The sequence below is a fragment of the Phyllostomus discolor genome, chromosome 13 (genome assembly GCF_004126475.2).
Source record: "Phyllostomus discolor isolate MPI-MPIP mPhyDis1 chromosome 13, mPhyDis1.pri.v3, whole genome shotgun sequence".
NCBI classification, from domain to species: domain Eukaryota; kingdom Metazoa; phylum Chordata; class Mammalia; order Chiroptera; family Phyllostomidae; genus Phyllostomus; species Phyllostomus discolor.
The window spans coordinates 39,202,789-39,216,351 of NC_040915.2; the positions used below are offsets into that span (position 1 = coordinate 39,202,789).

General features: G+C 68.3%; 1 protein-coding gene across 2 annotated transcripts in view; it reads right to left on the minus strand.

Moving 5' to 3' along the window:
• Positions 1-13,563, minus strand: part of LOC114509135 (protein sidekick-1) — a 302,435-nt gene that overhangs the window by 50,679 nt on the left and 238,193 nt on the right. For both annotated transcript variants that reach the window (XM_036014721.1, XM_028527266.2), the window contains 4 exons: positions 11,661-11,782; positions 3,869-3,978; positions 2,227-2,377; positions 1,402-1,639 (listed from right to left, as the gene is read on the minus strand). In XM_036014721.1, coding sequence (XP_035870614.1) covers positions 1,402-1,639; positions 2,227-2,377; positions 3,869-3,978; positions 11,661-11,782 — 621 coding nt within the window. The remainder of the gene's footprint in view (positions 1-1,401; positions 1,640-2,226; positions 2,378-3,868; positions 3,979-11,660; positions 11,783-13,563) is intronic.

Below are 13,563 nucleotides of genomic sequence, written 5' to 3' on the forward strand. Positions count from 1 at the left end.
TGAAGCAGAAAAGTTTTCATTTTGATGAACTCCAGCGACTCTACTGCTTTCCTCTGCTGCTTGCGCCTTTGTGTCTGGAGTCGAGGTCTCCGTCAGCGACTCTTCTGGGAGTTTCCGGAACATTCGCACGGTGCACGTTCGGAAGCCAGACCGGAGCCAGGCCCAGGCGCCGTGCCAGCAGACACGCAGGGCGTTCTGGGCCCCCTACGGACAGGGCGCGGGCCCCGGGGCCCCGCCTGTGTGCGGGGCCTCCGTCCTCACAGGTGCACGCAGACCCGAGGCCGACGGGTCCGTTCCCCTTGGGCACCCCATCCGAGTCCCGAAATCCCCAGGAAGGCGGCGGCCCCATCCTCGGCCTCCAGCCCCCCCCACCCCCCGGGCCCCACGCCCGGCTCAGCACCTGCTGCTCCCGCTGTCTGTCCCCTGGCGCCTCGGTTCTGTGGGCCCCGTTTTTCTTATGAACACGTCAATACAATTTAAATGTCAACAATTGTATTTTATCCCCACTTTTCTAGTAAGTTAAAAAAAAATGCTTTACTGATCTGCTTTTTACTGAAGTCAGACCCGCCCCTCAGACCTTTCCAGGGCCTCTTCCTGGTCACGAAGGTTCAGCATTTGAAGAGAATAGAGATTTGTAAAAGTCCCCGAGGTCACAAGGTCACGGGGCCCCGAGCTGAGCGTCCGCACTGCCCTGAGGCTCGTCCGTCTGTCGGTCCGCCCGCCCCAGGGCCCCGGCGCTCGCTGACAATGCTCCCCACCAGGCAGTGGCCCCCTCGCCCCGCTGCTGTTGAAGAGCCCCGCCCCCTGCCCTGCCAGGGCGGGAAGTTGGGAAGAAATGGGGTCACATGCCAGCTGCACAGCCCGTGCGTCTGGGCGCAACCCCGGCTTGGAGCCTGTGGCTGGGAGCAGACCAAGGTCGAGGTCAGCCTGTCCCACAACCCACGTGTGCATCATCCTGGCCATGGCCAGGCCGGGGCCAGACCCGCGAGGCTGCGGAGAGAGACCGTGTGACCCTGCTTCCCTGACGGTCCTCGCCCGGCCCGAGGTGCCCCCGAGATGACCCATCAGTCCCACTTAGCCGGGCCGGGGGACGTCCCGGACAGCGGAGTCGTGAGACCTCCCTTAGAATCCCCTGCACACCCTTGCTCGTCGTCACTGACGGTGAGAACTATCTACCCCTAATTACAGAAATGGTGCCCGGGTCCAGCCCCTGGGGATTCATCGTCGATGTCACATTCCCGGCCTGGGGCTGCAGTGGAGTCTGACTCACATTACCGTTGAGGCTGCCTCGGTTCCGGGGCCCAGGCAGACATGGCTGGGGGGAGCCGGGGGGAGCCCGGGGGGAGCCGGGGGGAGCCCACCCCTGGGAGACGCGAGGGGGCCGGGGGTGGGGCGTCTCACCTGACTCCCGGGTACGCCCCCGCACCACCTCGCCCCAGGGCCCGGCGCCCACGGCGTTGAAGGCCTGCATCTGCAGCTCGTACTCCGTCCACTCCTCCAGCTCCTCGATGGTGCACTCCCTCTCCAGCCGGTCGCTGAGGACGCGTGCCAGCCCGGGCGGCTGCAGGTCCGCGCGCCAGTACCGCACCCTGTAGCCCACTGACTCGGGGTTCCCGTTGTACTGGGAGTCCGGCAGGGGCTGGGGGAGCGGCCCGGTGAGCTGGCGTCCGGGCAGCTCCACCCACACTGCCCCGCCCACACCGCCCCTCGGGGGCCTGTCGTACGAGACCAAGGCCATGGACAGTCATTTTGGAGGGAATGTTTTTAGAAACTAGGGTTTTCCCCTGGAACTTTTCTTCTGTTAATTAAAGGAGATCCTGTCAGTAAATTTGGCTGGATGTGATTTTTAAAAAAATACGCGTTGGCTTGATTTTGTGGGGCATGTTCTGACTGAATGCCAAGCGGGCTCTCCTACAAACCCCGACGCCCACTCTGACCTAGACTCGGGACGCGGGCGTCCCGGCTGCGGCAGCACCGGTGCTGCCTCCTCAGGCCGGGAAGCCTGGGGGGTTGGGGGGAGGGACGTCCCTGGCCATGGGGAGGGGCCGGCCTGCTCTGAGCTCAGACGCCAGAGACCGTGACGCCCCACTTCAGGGCTCAGAGGTGAGATCAGCCGGGACCGGCGCCGAGGCGGGACTGAGAGCTGACCCGGCTCCGGGTTCTCGTGGGCCCCCGGGGAGAGCAGACCAGGCACCCCCACCCCGGCCCCCCGGCCCCCCCACTCACCACCCAGCGCAGCCGCAGGCTGGTCTCGCTGGCGGTCCGGACGGTGACGCCGGAGGGAGCCACGTCGGGAGGCGCCTGCAGCGTCTGGATGACCCGGGAGGACGGGCTGGCGGGGCTGGCACCGACCACGTTCACCTGCCGCATCCGGAACCTGGGGGGCAGCCGACAGGGGGCGCGCGTCACTCTGCGGCAGGAGGCGCCGCGGAGGGGGACAGACAGGGGAAAACAGCCCTGGGGGTGCGGGGGGCGGTGCTCAGGCGTGAGTCCGCCTGGATCCCGGAGGCTGGTGCTCAGGGGCGCCCCCTTTCCGCCTGGCTCCACTAAACACGTGCCCGAGGGAAGCGCACCGGCCAGAGGTCCGGTCGTCCGCTGCCGCGGCCGGTTCAGGTCGAGGGCGGGGTCGGGGCGGAGAGCGGCGTACATCCCAGAGCTGCGGCAGCAGCGGCAGCTGGGCAGCCCGCCGTCTCCATGACGACCACGGGCACCACGCCCCCACCCCGTTGGTTTGGGGGAGGGCCGAGACCCCAGAACCCAGGCCCGGGGGCTCCTCCCGTCGGGAACAAACCTCCCGCTAACCCTCGCCTCCTGGTGTGAGGAGTGAGGGGAAGGAGATGTTCCTTAAGGCCTGCGTTCCCCGGGGTCGCAGAGACGCGCCCCGGAACCCGTGCGACCCTGCCAGCAGACGCCGCCCCGGTAACCGTAGCGGAACCAACCGGCGAATAAAGCAAGTCTGCGCCCACGTCCCCAGCTCTGCCCCCTCTCTGTTTCCACCCACGACTGTCTGGGTCACCCTCTGTGCAAGGAAACCATCCAAAGTGCGCACACACGTGGGCTTGCCAAGCTCCCGCGTGGGAGCCCAAGGCAGGGACACCGGTCTCCAGCTGCAGTTTCTGGCCCTGGAAACGGTTCCCTGGCTGGTGCCAGTTGCCCGGGGTCGGTCTGGGACCCTAACGGCTCATTTCACGCGACCCTGGCCCGTCCGCCCTGACCCCAGGGGCAGGGGGAAGGGGCGGCAGCTGCTCGGCCCCCTCACCAGGAAGGAGTTCCCGCAAACCCCGACTGCGGGGTTGGGTCGAAAACCGCTCTTCGCCAGACATCACCGCCCTCGGGCCCCTGAGCCGGCCGCTCGGGCGCCTGCCTTCCCGGTCGGGTGACGTGTGCTTGTCCCCTGAACCTGGGGTGACAGCGGGAAGTCCCGCGGCCTCCCACGGTCTTACGGGCAGTGACAGCGTCACTGAAGCTGGGGTCACACCACTTTCTGTCCAGGCCAGGGGGTCACTGCCTGGGCGGGTTTCAGGGTCAAGAAGCAAAAGGTTAAAGGGCGTGTTAGGTGCCTGAGCCATGAGGCGGGGGGCACCCAGGCCCTGGAAGAGGAGCGGAGGGGCGCCCAGACCCTGGGGTGCCCGCCCACGGCGTGGGGCTTTGCAGAGAAGGGCGGCAGGGGTCTGACTGCGGAGCCGCGGGCCCCCCGACCGGGCGTCTCACCAGCTGGCGGGGATGGTGGACGCTGCCGGTGTCACACCCGGGTGACCGCCCCTGGACGAGACCGCGCCCTGCGCTGGCTCCCGCAGGTGCAGTTCTGCGAGGCTGCTGCCGGGGAGCGGCTCACTCAGGCCCCCCCCCACCGCGGCGGGGCCCTCACCTGTAGTACGTGTAGGGCGTGAGGTTCGGGACCTCCAGCGTCTGGGTGCCCGGCTCGCTCTCCTCCTCGTACAGGCGCACCCACTCCTCCTCATCCCCGACGGCCCCCACCTGCGGAGAGGGGCATCCTGGGACTGGCGGACAGGCCACGGGGGGGTGGGGGGGGCCTGGGCGGAGCCCCTGCATCTCCCACACCGGGTGGGGGGTGGGTCCCGTGCTGCACACACACCTCCCCCTCCCATCTCCTGGGAGACCTGGGGTGACCCGGGCCCCCGCCGCCCCGGGGCCTCAGAGTGCAGTCCCGGGAGCGAGAGCGAGCGAACGGCTGGGCCTGGGGAGGATGTCCCCCTGAGGCCCCACCCGCACTCCCTCCCGCAGCAGCGGGGCCTCGGTGACAGGCGGCCCGGCCAGGTCCCACCACGCGCCCTCCCTGGGGGTCCAGAACCGTCTCCCCCCGCGTGCTGACCAGGGCCCCGTCTGTCCTCCCACGCCCAGTGCTTCCAGCCCGGCACACCCCAAGGGCACGCCGCTGGCCGTGACGCGGGAAGTGCTGGCACAGGTGAGCGTGTGTAGCTGCAGCTGCCCGGGAGCCGGAGCTGCAGGCCCAGCACTGCCCCCCGCCACCCCCCCCCCCCCCCCCCCCCCCCCCCCAGGATGCGCCGCCGCCTGTGGGCAGAGTGACTCCGTCACGTGCACGAGCCCAGCCACACGCCCCGCGGGCTGCACTGCCTGTCTCCCCGCCTCGCCCTTCCCCTGGGGTGTTTCCACGGGGCCCCAGCCCTCGCAGGAGCCCCGGGCCGACCGGGCCACACCTCGCACGGCTGCCCGTCGCTGCCCATGGCCGTTTCCAGGCCCGCGCACACCGATCCGACCCCGAGGTTCACTGGCATGCCGGGGCCCGGGGGCCTGTCCCGGCCAGAGGGCCAGACGGGAACCCCCCCGAGCCCCCTGCAGGCGTCCGCCTTGCTGTCCCGGCACGCCGGGGAGTCCTCGCAGGTTGTGTGGGTCCAGGGAGCTGTGTGGGGACGGCTACTCCTGCACCCCAGGGCCCCGAGTCCAGGCTGGCCACGCTGGGGTCACTTCCGTCCCAGGAGCGGCTCACTCCTCAGCGGACCTGGCGGCACCCCCAGGGCCGTGCCTGAACTCGGGCCCAGCCCATTGGGTTAGCACACGGACGTGTGTCGCACGCGTGGGGCACGGGGCACGGTGTCAGAACCAGCGCTGACAGCGGGCTGTCTTGTGCCCAGCTCCGAAAGCAGAGCGTTACCGGGAACGTAATTCCGCTTGCAGGCCTGCAGCGGAAGCCTTGAATCCCTGGAATAAAAGGTTTACGTTTTGATCTAAAAAGACCAGGGTCCTTTCTAGTGAGGAACAGAAGTCCTTTCATTCTCGCTGGGCCCCTCCGGCTCCGGCGAGGCCTCAAGGCCACCGCGACAGGGCGTTCTAGACCTGGCCGGCGGCTCGCTAACGACGCTCTGGACACAGAAGTCCGCGGAACTCTTTAAAGATGAAACACGTCGGAGCTCTGTGCGGAAGCTGGATTCTGAGGGCTGCTCCTTCTTCTTCCCCCAAAGCTGACAAACAGCACCCTACCGTCCTCGTTACAGAAGTGGAGATGCCACACACGGCAGGGACCCTTCGGTGGGCGGCGGGCGGTGGGCCCCGCCAGGGAGTGCGCCGTGTCCGGAGTCACCAGGAGACACTGCCCTGCCCACGACGGCGCTCCCCGGAGGACCCACTTACTGCCGGGGCCCCACCCCCGCCACCCGGGCCGCGCCAGGCCTCCAGCCGGCTGCCTGGAGAAGGCCCTGCCGTCAGCTGGAGACCCCCGGGGGGGGCCGGACCTCCGACACCCCCACTAGGGCTGGGGTGACTGCCCTGAGCACAGCACCCCAGAGGCCAGGGGCTCAGGGGCCCCTCAGAGGACAACCACTATTAGTCTCCTGGAGAGGCAGCTGCAGATGGACAGACGGACAGAGACGCACACAGGGCTGCAGCCGTGGAGGAGAGTGGGCGGGCCGGGTGGGGGCAGGGACGGCGCCCCCTCGTCACTCAGAGGGTCCGCTGCGGGAAGCCCGCCCCCCCAGTGCGCACCCCCCCCCCCCCCCCGGGGCTGGAACTCTGGTGTCAGCAGGAAAACCTGCGTGTCAGGCGGCTTGCAGGGACAGCCCGTCGCCTCTTCCCGAGCGGTGCCCCCGGGCCAGGCCCGAGAACGCCTCCTGGGAGGCTGCGGGGGGGGGGGGGGGGGGCTCGGATGGGGACAGCCGGCGCACCTGCCCATGCGCCGCGGGAAGGGGCCCGAGATGGCTCCCTGGAGGGACAGTGGACCCCAGAGGAGCAGACCCCTCTGCTGAGGGGGAGGGAGGAGGGAGGAGGGGGCCAGGACGGCCTGGGAGAGACTGCGTTTGGGCTGCCACAGGTGCCCTGGGGTCCCCGTGGGGCTGCCGGCCCGGCCAGTGCACATCTGTGACGAGCACAGGGCAGCCGCGGGTCTGGTGGCTGCCTGACGGGTTTCTAGCCCCCCTCCCCCCATCCGCACAGCACCTCCCGCTGCTGCCCCTCCCCCACTCTCCCCCCATGGACCAGCAGCTTGTCCTCTCGGTGAAGAACAACACTCGAGGACCAGTCTGAGCGGGAGTGGGAGCCGCCCTGCTGTCTCAGGCCTCAAACCTCCGGATGTTAAAGCCAGAAAATGACATTCGCTGGGGCCGAAAGCAGCGCAGGGCCCTGGAGAGCTGTTCTCGAGGGTGACAGGGACGCAGGCGTGGCGGCTGGCAGGCTGCACGTCAGACGGGGCTGGGACCCGCAGCACCGCTCTAGCTCACCCGCACCCCGGCTCCGCCGGCTCTGGACGCTGCTGCCCCTCTGCCCCCCACCGTCCCCTCAGCACCCGCCTCTGCCTCCCGATCAGAACATGCTCCGACCTTCGACCTTCTGCCCAAACCGGTGCGTGCCGACAGCTGTCCTCACTGGCCTCCAGGGGACGCCGTCTGCCTCTCCCTTAGAAAGGCCTTTCATCTTAGGGCCACGTCTCCAGAGGGGGCTGGCCTTCTCTCCCTCTTGAGGGCCAACGGGAATGCCTCCCCACACCCGGGGCCGGATCCGGCGTCCCTTCCTAAGGCCCCGACGTGCCGGGGGGCCTGGGGACCCGTGGCTCACACAGGTAGGTGTGAGTGGGGCGGGGGCCGGGGAGGCCCAGGGCCTGTGCCGCAGCCCACATCCCCGTGTGCTGCCGGGCGCCTCAGCCCCGGTGTGCAAGGACAGCAGGGGTGGCCCGAGGTCGCCGGGCTCTGCAGGGCGAGGAGTACGAAGCGCCCGGGACGCCTGGCTGGTGGCGCTGGGCCCGGAGACCGGGACGTGCGGCTCCTCAGGGACAGTGCCAGACAGAAACACACTGGCCCCCAGCAAGGCCCCCCACCCCCTCACAACGGCTGCTGCTCCCCTCCCAGTCCCGTCTCCCTAGGGTCCTGCCCGCACCCGACTCTGCAGCCACGCGGCCTCCCTGGGGGTGCGCGGGCCACACGTTCAGTTCCTGCATCTGACGCCCCGACACCCGCGCCCTGCAGGGCCTGAGCGCCCAGGGTCTGCGAGTCCCAGAGACAGAAACCCTCGCCAGGGGCACACCTCTCAGATTCCAGGCCCCCAGCCCCCTCTGGCCCCACTGAAATCTCACCTCCTGCATGGAGCCCTCCGCGATTGTCCTAGTCAGTTACTTGTTTGCTTTCTGACACCTTCTTAGCAACACTGTAGCGATTCCTGCAAGTCTCATTTGTATCCATTTTTAGACTAGTCTCCGCCCTCCCTCCTACACTCCCTCTCCCCCACGACCAGTTTCTGGGTGCGGGGGGTCAAGACGTTTCCTCCTCAGAGTCTAGGGGAGAGCGCGTGGCCCCTGTGACCCACTGAACAGCGGATGCGTGATGGAAGCTTGCTGCGCGAGTGGGCGGCGACCGGAGGGAGGACGCCTGCAGGCCGCTCTGAAGCCCCGGGGGGAGGAGGACGGGGAGGAAGAGGAGGAGAGGGAGGAGGGGGAGGACCGAGCAGCCCTCAGGAGAGCGGGGACCTGGACCCCACGGTTCCGTGTGTTTTGAGCACAGCCGTGCTCTGGACCCGCCGCCACCGATGTTTCTCGAGAATGATGTTGGCAGGAAAGTGCTCCCCTCGGCCCCACACGTTTTAAAAATTAGGTGTTGCTTTAAAAACGTTATTTATTGGTTTGAGACGGGGAGAGAGGAAGGGGGGGAGACAGAAGGAGCGAGAGTGGGGGACGTCGGTTGGCCGATCCGCACATCTGTGTGTCCATCAGCTGGCCCCCGAGGGCGCCCCGGCCGGGGCTCAGACCCGCGCTGGGCACAGGCCCCCGGCCAGCTGAGGGGCGAGGGGGAAGGCTTCTCGAGGGGCCGGCCACGGGCAGCCGGGCACACAGTGAGTGCTCGGGGACCCCCGAGGCTGCCTGTGCGGCCCCTCGCGCGCCGCCGCGGGGCTGGGCTGCGGCTGGCCTCGGCGGACAGCCCCGGCGGCCGTGTCCTGACTGAAGTGGAGCCCGCGACGGCCCTCCGAGGCGTCTGAGGCAGGCGACTCAGACACAGCGTCTCCCTTTTCCTCCTCATTGAGAGGAGAAGTCCGGCCGCACCAGGGCTCACTGCGCCTGCGATGCTGACACGCTCATGGGGGGGGGGGGGCCCGAGGCAGCCCTGGCTGCCGTCTGCAACGGGGGGGAGGGACACGCAATTACAGTCAGAAACCCCAGCTCCGGGCCTGGGAGCGGTGAGAGGGAAACCCTCTGGCCTGCGGCGCTGCAGGAGGCGGAACACACCAGAACTCCTTCCCCCGTCAGAGCTGACAGCAGCCGGCCGGACCCTTCCATGGACCGAACACGAAGAAGACCGTGATTTTGGGGGGAGCAGCGTGTTTCTGGGGCACATGCCCCCTCTTTTCCAGGGAAGGGCCTCGAGAGTGAAGCCTCCCAGGCCCACAGCCCTCCCCCCCCCCCCCCCACTCTCCCTCCCAGGCCGTGACATCGGCCGTGCTCCTCCGGGAGCCGTCCCCAGGTGCTGGGGCGGGTGGCGCTCCACGTCTCCCTGCAGCCCCAGGGTCTCGCACGGGGCTGGGCCAGAGCCGGGCGCGGCACTCGGAGGGGACTCGAGGGACAGGCAGCAAGCCCAGCTGCCAGGAGCTCACGTGTCACTGCCGAGTCCCAGCAGGGCACGGGGCTTTCGGGGTGGGGGGGAGGGCAGCTGAGGCACGAGGGGAAGCCCCGGTGGTGGGGGCTTGAACTCGAGACCAGAGAAGGCAGGGACCCTCGTCTGCCAAGATGGCACCTTCCCGGAGCTCAGGGCCGGGGGGAGGGGGGGCTTTGCTGGGAGGGGCCTGGCTGCAGGGCACAATCTGGGAGCTGAGCTGCGGCCACCCAGGACTCGGCCCCCAGGTGAGTGCCTGAGCACACGGGCGTGTAGCGAGGCCCAGCCGCCCACCTGTCCGCGAGGCTCTGCCCTCGGTGGGAAGTGCCCTTGGGGGACGGACAAGGTCGGTGTACTGCCCTGCCTCCTCCCAGGACTGCGTCACAACCAGGGACACCGCGCGGACACCGCCAGGCCCCTGGGGCCTCCGTGAGCCCCTCACCCGTGGCACCCAGGCACTGGGTGCCCTTCCCCTCCGCGCCTCAGTTCCCTGAGGCCGCCGTCGGCAGGCCCGGGCTGGGTTTCACAAGCCCGTAACACCCCCCGGAACAGAGCCCTTTCAGCAAATGGCCACTACCTCGCACAAACGAGCACTGAGGGGGCTCTCTCCCCCTTCCATTTTCGGGTGCAAACAGCTTTGTCTGCTCCCCAGGTGGCAGCACGGCATCCGCATCACAGAGACCCGCTCGGAGCCGCGGAGAGGGCCCGGTGCGGGGCTGGCCATCAGAGCAGAGCCGCCGGCTGCGCACACGGGGCGGCAGACGGGGTGAGTGTCCGCACCAGGCCGTCACGGAGCTCCCTGCAGGCGTGGGAGAGGCGCTTGGCTCACTCTGTGGTCAAAGGTCACTAACTGTGCGAAGCATCGGTGAATCGGAAACCCCTATAAAAGCTGCTTTTAAAAGTCGGAGCCCCCATCAGCTCACTACAGGCCCGTCTGCGGGCTCGCCGATGATCAGACCTTCTGTTCCGCAGCTCGCCGGCGCACTTTAAAGTGGCCGGGATTGAAAGGAAGGTTTCCCGAGGCGAGTCCCACTGAGAAGCAGCTCCCAGGGCGAGAAAGTGCGCCCTGACCCTCCGCGCGGAGGGAGCTCCGGCGGGAGCAGCGAGCCTCGGGGTGGCGCTCGGCCCAGGCCGCGCCCGCGGTGCCCCGGGCTGTGCGAGGGCCCGGCGGCCCTCTGAGCGCTTGGTCCCCCTCCTCAGAACCCTCCCGGCACCTTGGCAGGTCTCAGCCACGCCACCTCCCTGCTCTTCAGTGGCCACGGCTCGCTGGGCTGGGAGCCCGGGGCCCAGGCTCTCGGGCCGCCTGCCCGTGGCGGGACAGAGCAGGAGAGCGACCACTTCCCGGGGACAGCCCGGGCGAGGGAACCGGGCTCCGACATGGGAAGTCTGGCGTCCGCACAAAGGGGCTCAGGAGTGGGGTGCTCCAGCAGGCTTCCTCTGTTCGGGGTGCGGGCTCAGGGCTCCCCTGCACTGGGTTTGGGAGCGGTGGGGCCAGGCTGGACCGGGGAAGACGCTGGGGCGACCTGAGTGGGGCTTCCTGGGGGATGGGGCATGGTGGCGTGTGCGGGGCACACGTGTGCACGAGTGGGCGTGTGCATGTCAGTGCACAAGGAACCCAACACCCGAAGGGGGCTTGGAAGACGGGGGCCCGGGCACCGGGGAGGCCGCCTCTGCACGTGCCTTTCTGATACCTTTACCTCGAGACCATGCGAGCGAGCGGACGGCCCGGGGAGAAGGGAAACCAGAAGTGTTCTAACAATCTGTTAGAAAGTGAAATCAATTTTAAAGAGAGCGTTCACTGAAGACCGAAGCGAAAGGATAAGCAAAGCCAAGCCCCTAAAACGAAAGAGCCCAATTTTGTGCGAAGCTGGGACTTAGGCACGCGCAGAAGGGACTCCGGCCGCCCGTCCTCGGGGTCATGTGGTCTGGGGACAAAGGCTCGGCTCGCATGCAGCGGCCGCATTGTCCGTGGTTCCGCGGCGGTTACCACACTGAGCCCCTCACACTCAACGGCAGGATGCAGACAGTGAGTCATTGTGTTGCTGTTTCTAAAAACCACAACGTTAGTGCGCGGGAAAAGGTATTTAAGACATGAACTCAAAGTAAAACAATCTTAAATCTGAATTGGAAATATCCGTGTGGACTCATGATGCTTCAGAAAGTGGGCACTGTCCCTCCCTGCCCTCTGGGCAGGGCTGCGGCAGGGACCGGCCCAGCCAGGAGCGCCGGACACCCGGCCGGCCCCAGGTGCTGGCCCATTTGGCAGCCGACGGTGACGCAGCCCCGGAGACCAGCCAGCCGCGCTCTCCACCTCTGGGGTCCCCTCTGCGGCCACGACGCCAGTGCAGGCCTGGTCCCCTCCGCTCCCGTCGCCCCACGAGACCTCAGTCTGACCTCTCGGTTCCCCTTTTCTTCCCCATCCCGCCCCAGCACCCCCACGGGCGCGGGTCTCTGGTCCCCCTCCAGTCTCGGCCGCCTCGCCCTGCTCCGCCCCTGCGTGGGCTCCGTCCGGCTGCTGACCGACCCCTGTGAAGGCACCGGCCGAACCCGGCCACCCGCGCCCCACCCCGCTGCCCGGGGGGCCCTGGCTCCCCACCCCCACGAGGCGCGTACCTGCCCCTCCACGACCCATCTGGAGATGGACGTCTTCCCGTCATAGCCCGGGCGGAACTGCAGGGTGGCCGAGCGGGGGCTGATGTTGGAAATGACCAGGTTCGACGGGGCACCAGGAAGCTCTGGGGAAACGAGAGAGGAGAGGTGGGGAGTGAAACTCTGTGGCGGCCCGGGAAACGCATCCAGCGTGTCAGCAGGTCAACGCTCCCGGGAGCCGTGCAAGCGAGCGGCAGAGCCTCCCCGGCCACGGTCGGAGCGGCCCACACTGCACTGGGGTCGCCGACGTGGCCCCGGCCGTGGGGAGCAGCGTCGGGAGGCATTATTGGTGTGGCCTCCTGCATGACACCCGGGGAAGGGGGCCCGTTTCTGCGCAGAGGGGGTGTCTGCTCCGGCGGGAAGGACGCTCGTTGCGTGGACGGCGGGTGAGCGGCCGGCCCCTCGAAGGACACAGGACCGGGTGCCCCCCATGGGACGAGCGGGACGTCTCGGAGAGGGGCGGGGGGAAGGGTGGAGGCGTGCACACCGGCGTCCCCGGGCGGTGTGACGGGGCAGGTGGGCAGGTGCGGAGCCTGGGGCTCCCTGGGTCTGGTTTCCAAGACAACCGAACCAGGTAACAGTGCAGAGCTCTTCCCGCTCTGTCGTGCGCAGTTGCTGTGGCAACTGAATCAGGGGAGGGTGTGTTCTGAAGGACTCCGCCACCCGAGGGTGCCGGTGACCGCAGCCTTCCGTGCCCCCACCCCCCCCAGAGCCTGTCTCCCTCGGGGCCAAAGGCTGTGAGTTCCGGGTGACAGAGGGCGTGTGGCGCCATCCCCTCTGGGGACGGGAGTGGGGAGGGGAGGGGACGCTGCGCGGGCAGAGCAGGGCGTGCAGGCCGCGCACGCGGTCTCCGAGGACTGGCCTCCCGGCTCGCTGCTGCCGGGCGTTTAAAACCAGCCCCGTGGGGCCGGGACCGCTGGTGGTCAGCGCGGAGCCCTCACGGGCAGCGGCTCCCGGGCCTCAAGGGGCCTTTCCACACCCAGTTTCACAAACGTGAGGCAGAAAATGGTTACATCGGAGGGCAAGGGACTCCTCTTGACTCCTTCGGCCGCCGACGCGTGCGGGCTTCAGGCGCAGCGAACCGGGCGCAGCCCCCACAGCGGCCGCACCAAGACTCTCCTCCGGCTAATGTCGCGGACGCCGGGGGGGTCTTGGCGTCGGCCTCCAGCTACAGGGGCCCTGACCCCAACGCCACGTCCACCGGGGTGGTCCCAGGCCACACAGCCCAGCCAGGGCCCCGAGGTTCCGGGCAGCGCAGGCTCCCCCACCTGCCGGACAGCGTCTGGGACGCCCTGGAGACCTGCACCCGCACATGGGTGTGCTGTGGGCGCACCCCAGGAGCCACAGGGGGGCTCCTCCGGACACACTGGGCCGCAGGCCACCCCATCGCCGCTGCTGACGGAAGCCCGGACGATGCCGTGCATGTGAGCTCTGGGCACCGGCTGCTTGGGTGGAATAAAGTGAGTCTTCCCGCAAGCCAGAGACTTCTCTCTTGAGAGAGTGTATCTGTTTTGTTGCCGCCTTTTAAAAGGATACCAGGCTTTCTCAGCGTGGGGTCCCGCCCAGCGCCCTGGGCCGCACCCAAGACCCTGCCCTGCAGGGGGATTCCCCGGCCTCTCTGGGCCCCGCCTGGGAGGAGGAACCGGCCGGCTGGGGGTGGGGGGCAGGGGGCAGGGGGCAGCCGTTACTCTGTGAAGAACCCCAGCGCCTGGCACACGACTGGGCTGGAACTGCTGCCTTGGCAGGGTGCGACGGTGCTGTCACTGGTGGACAGGACTTGCTTTGGGACACTGTGGAGCTCAAGGCTCCCTTGCTGGCAGAGCAGGTCAAATGGCTTCTAGAAAGTTCCGAGGAGGCCACAGTGCCC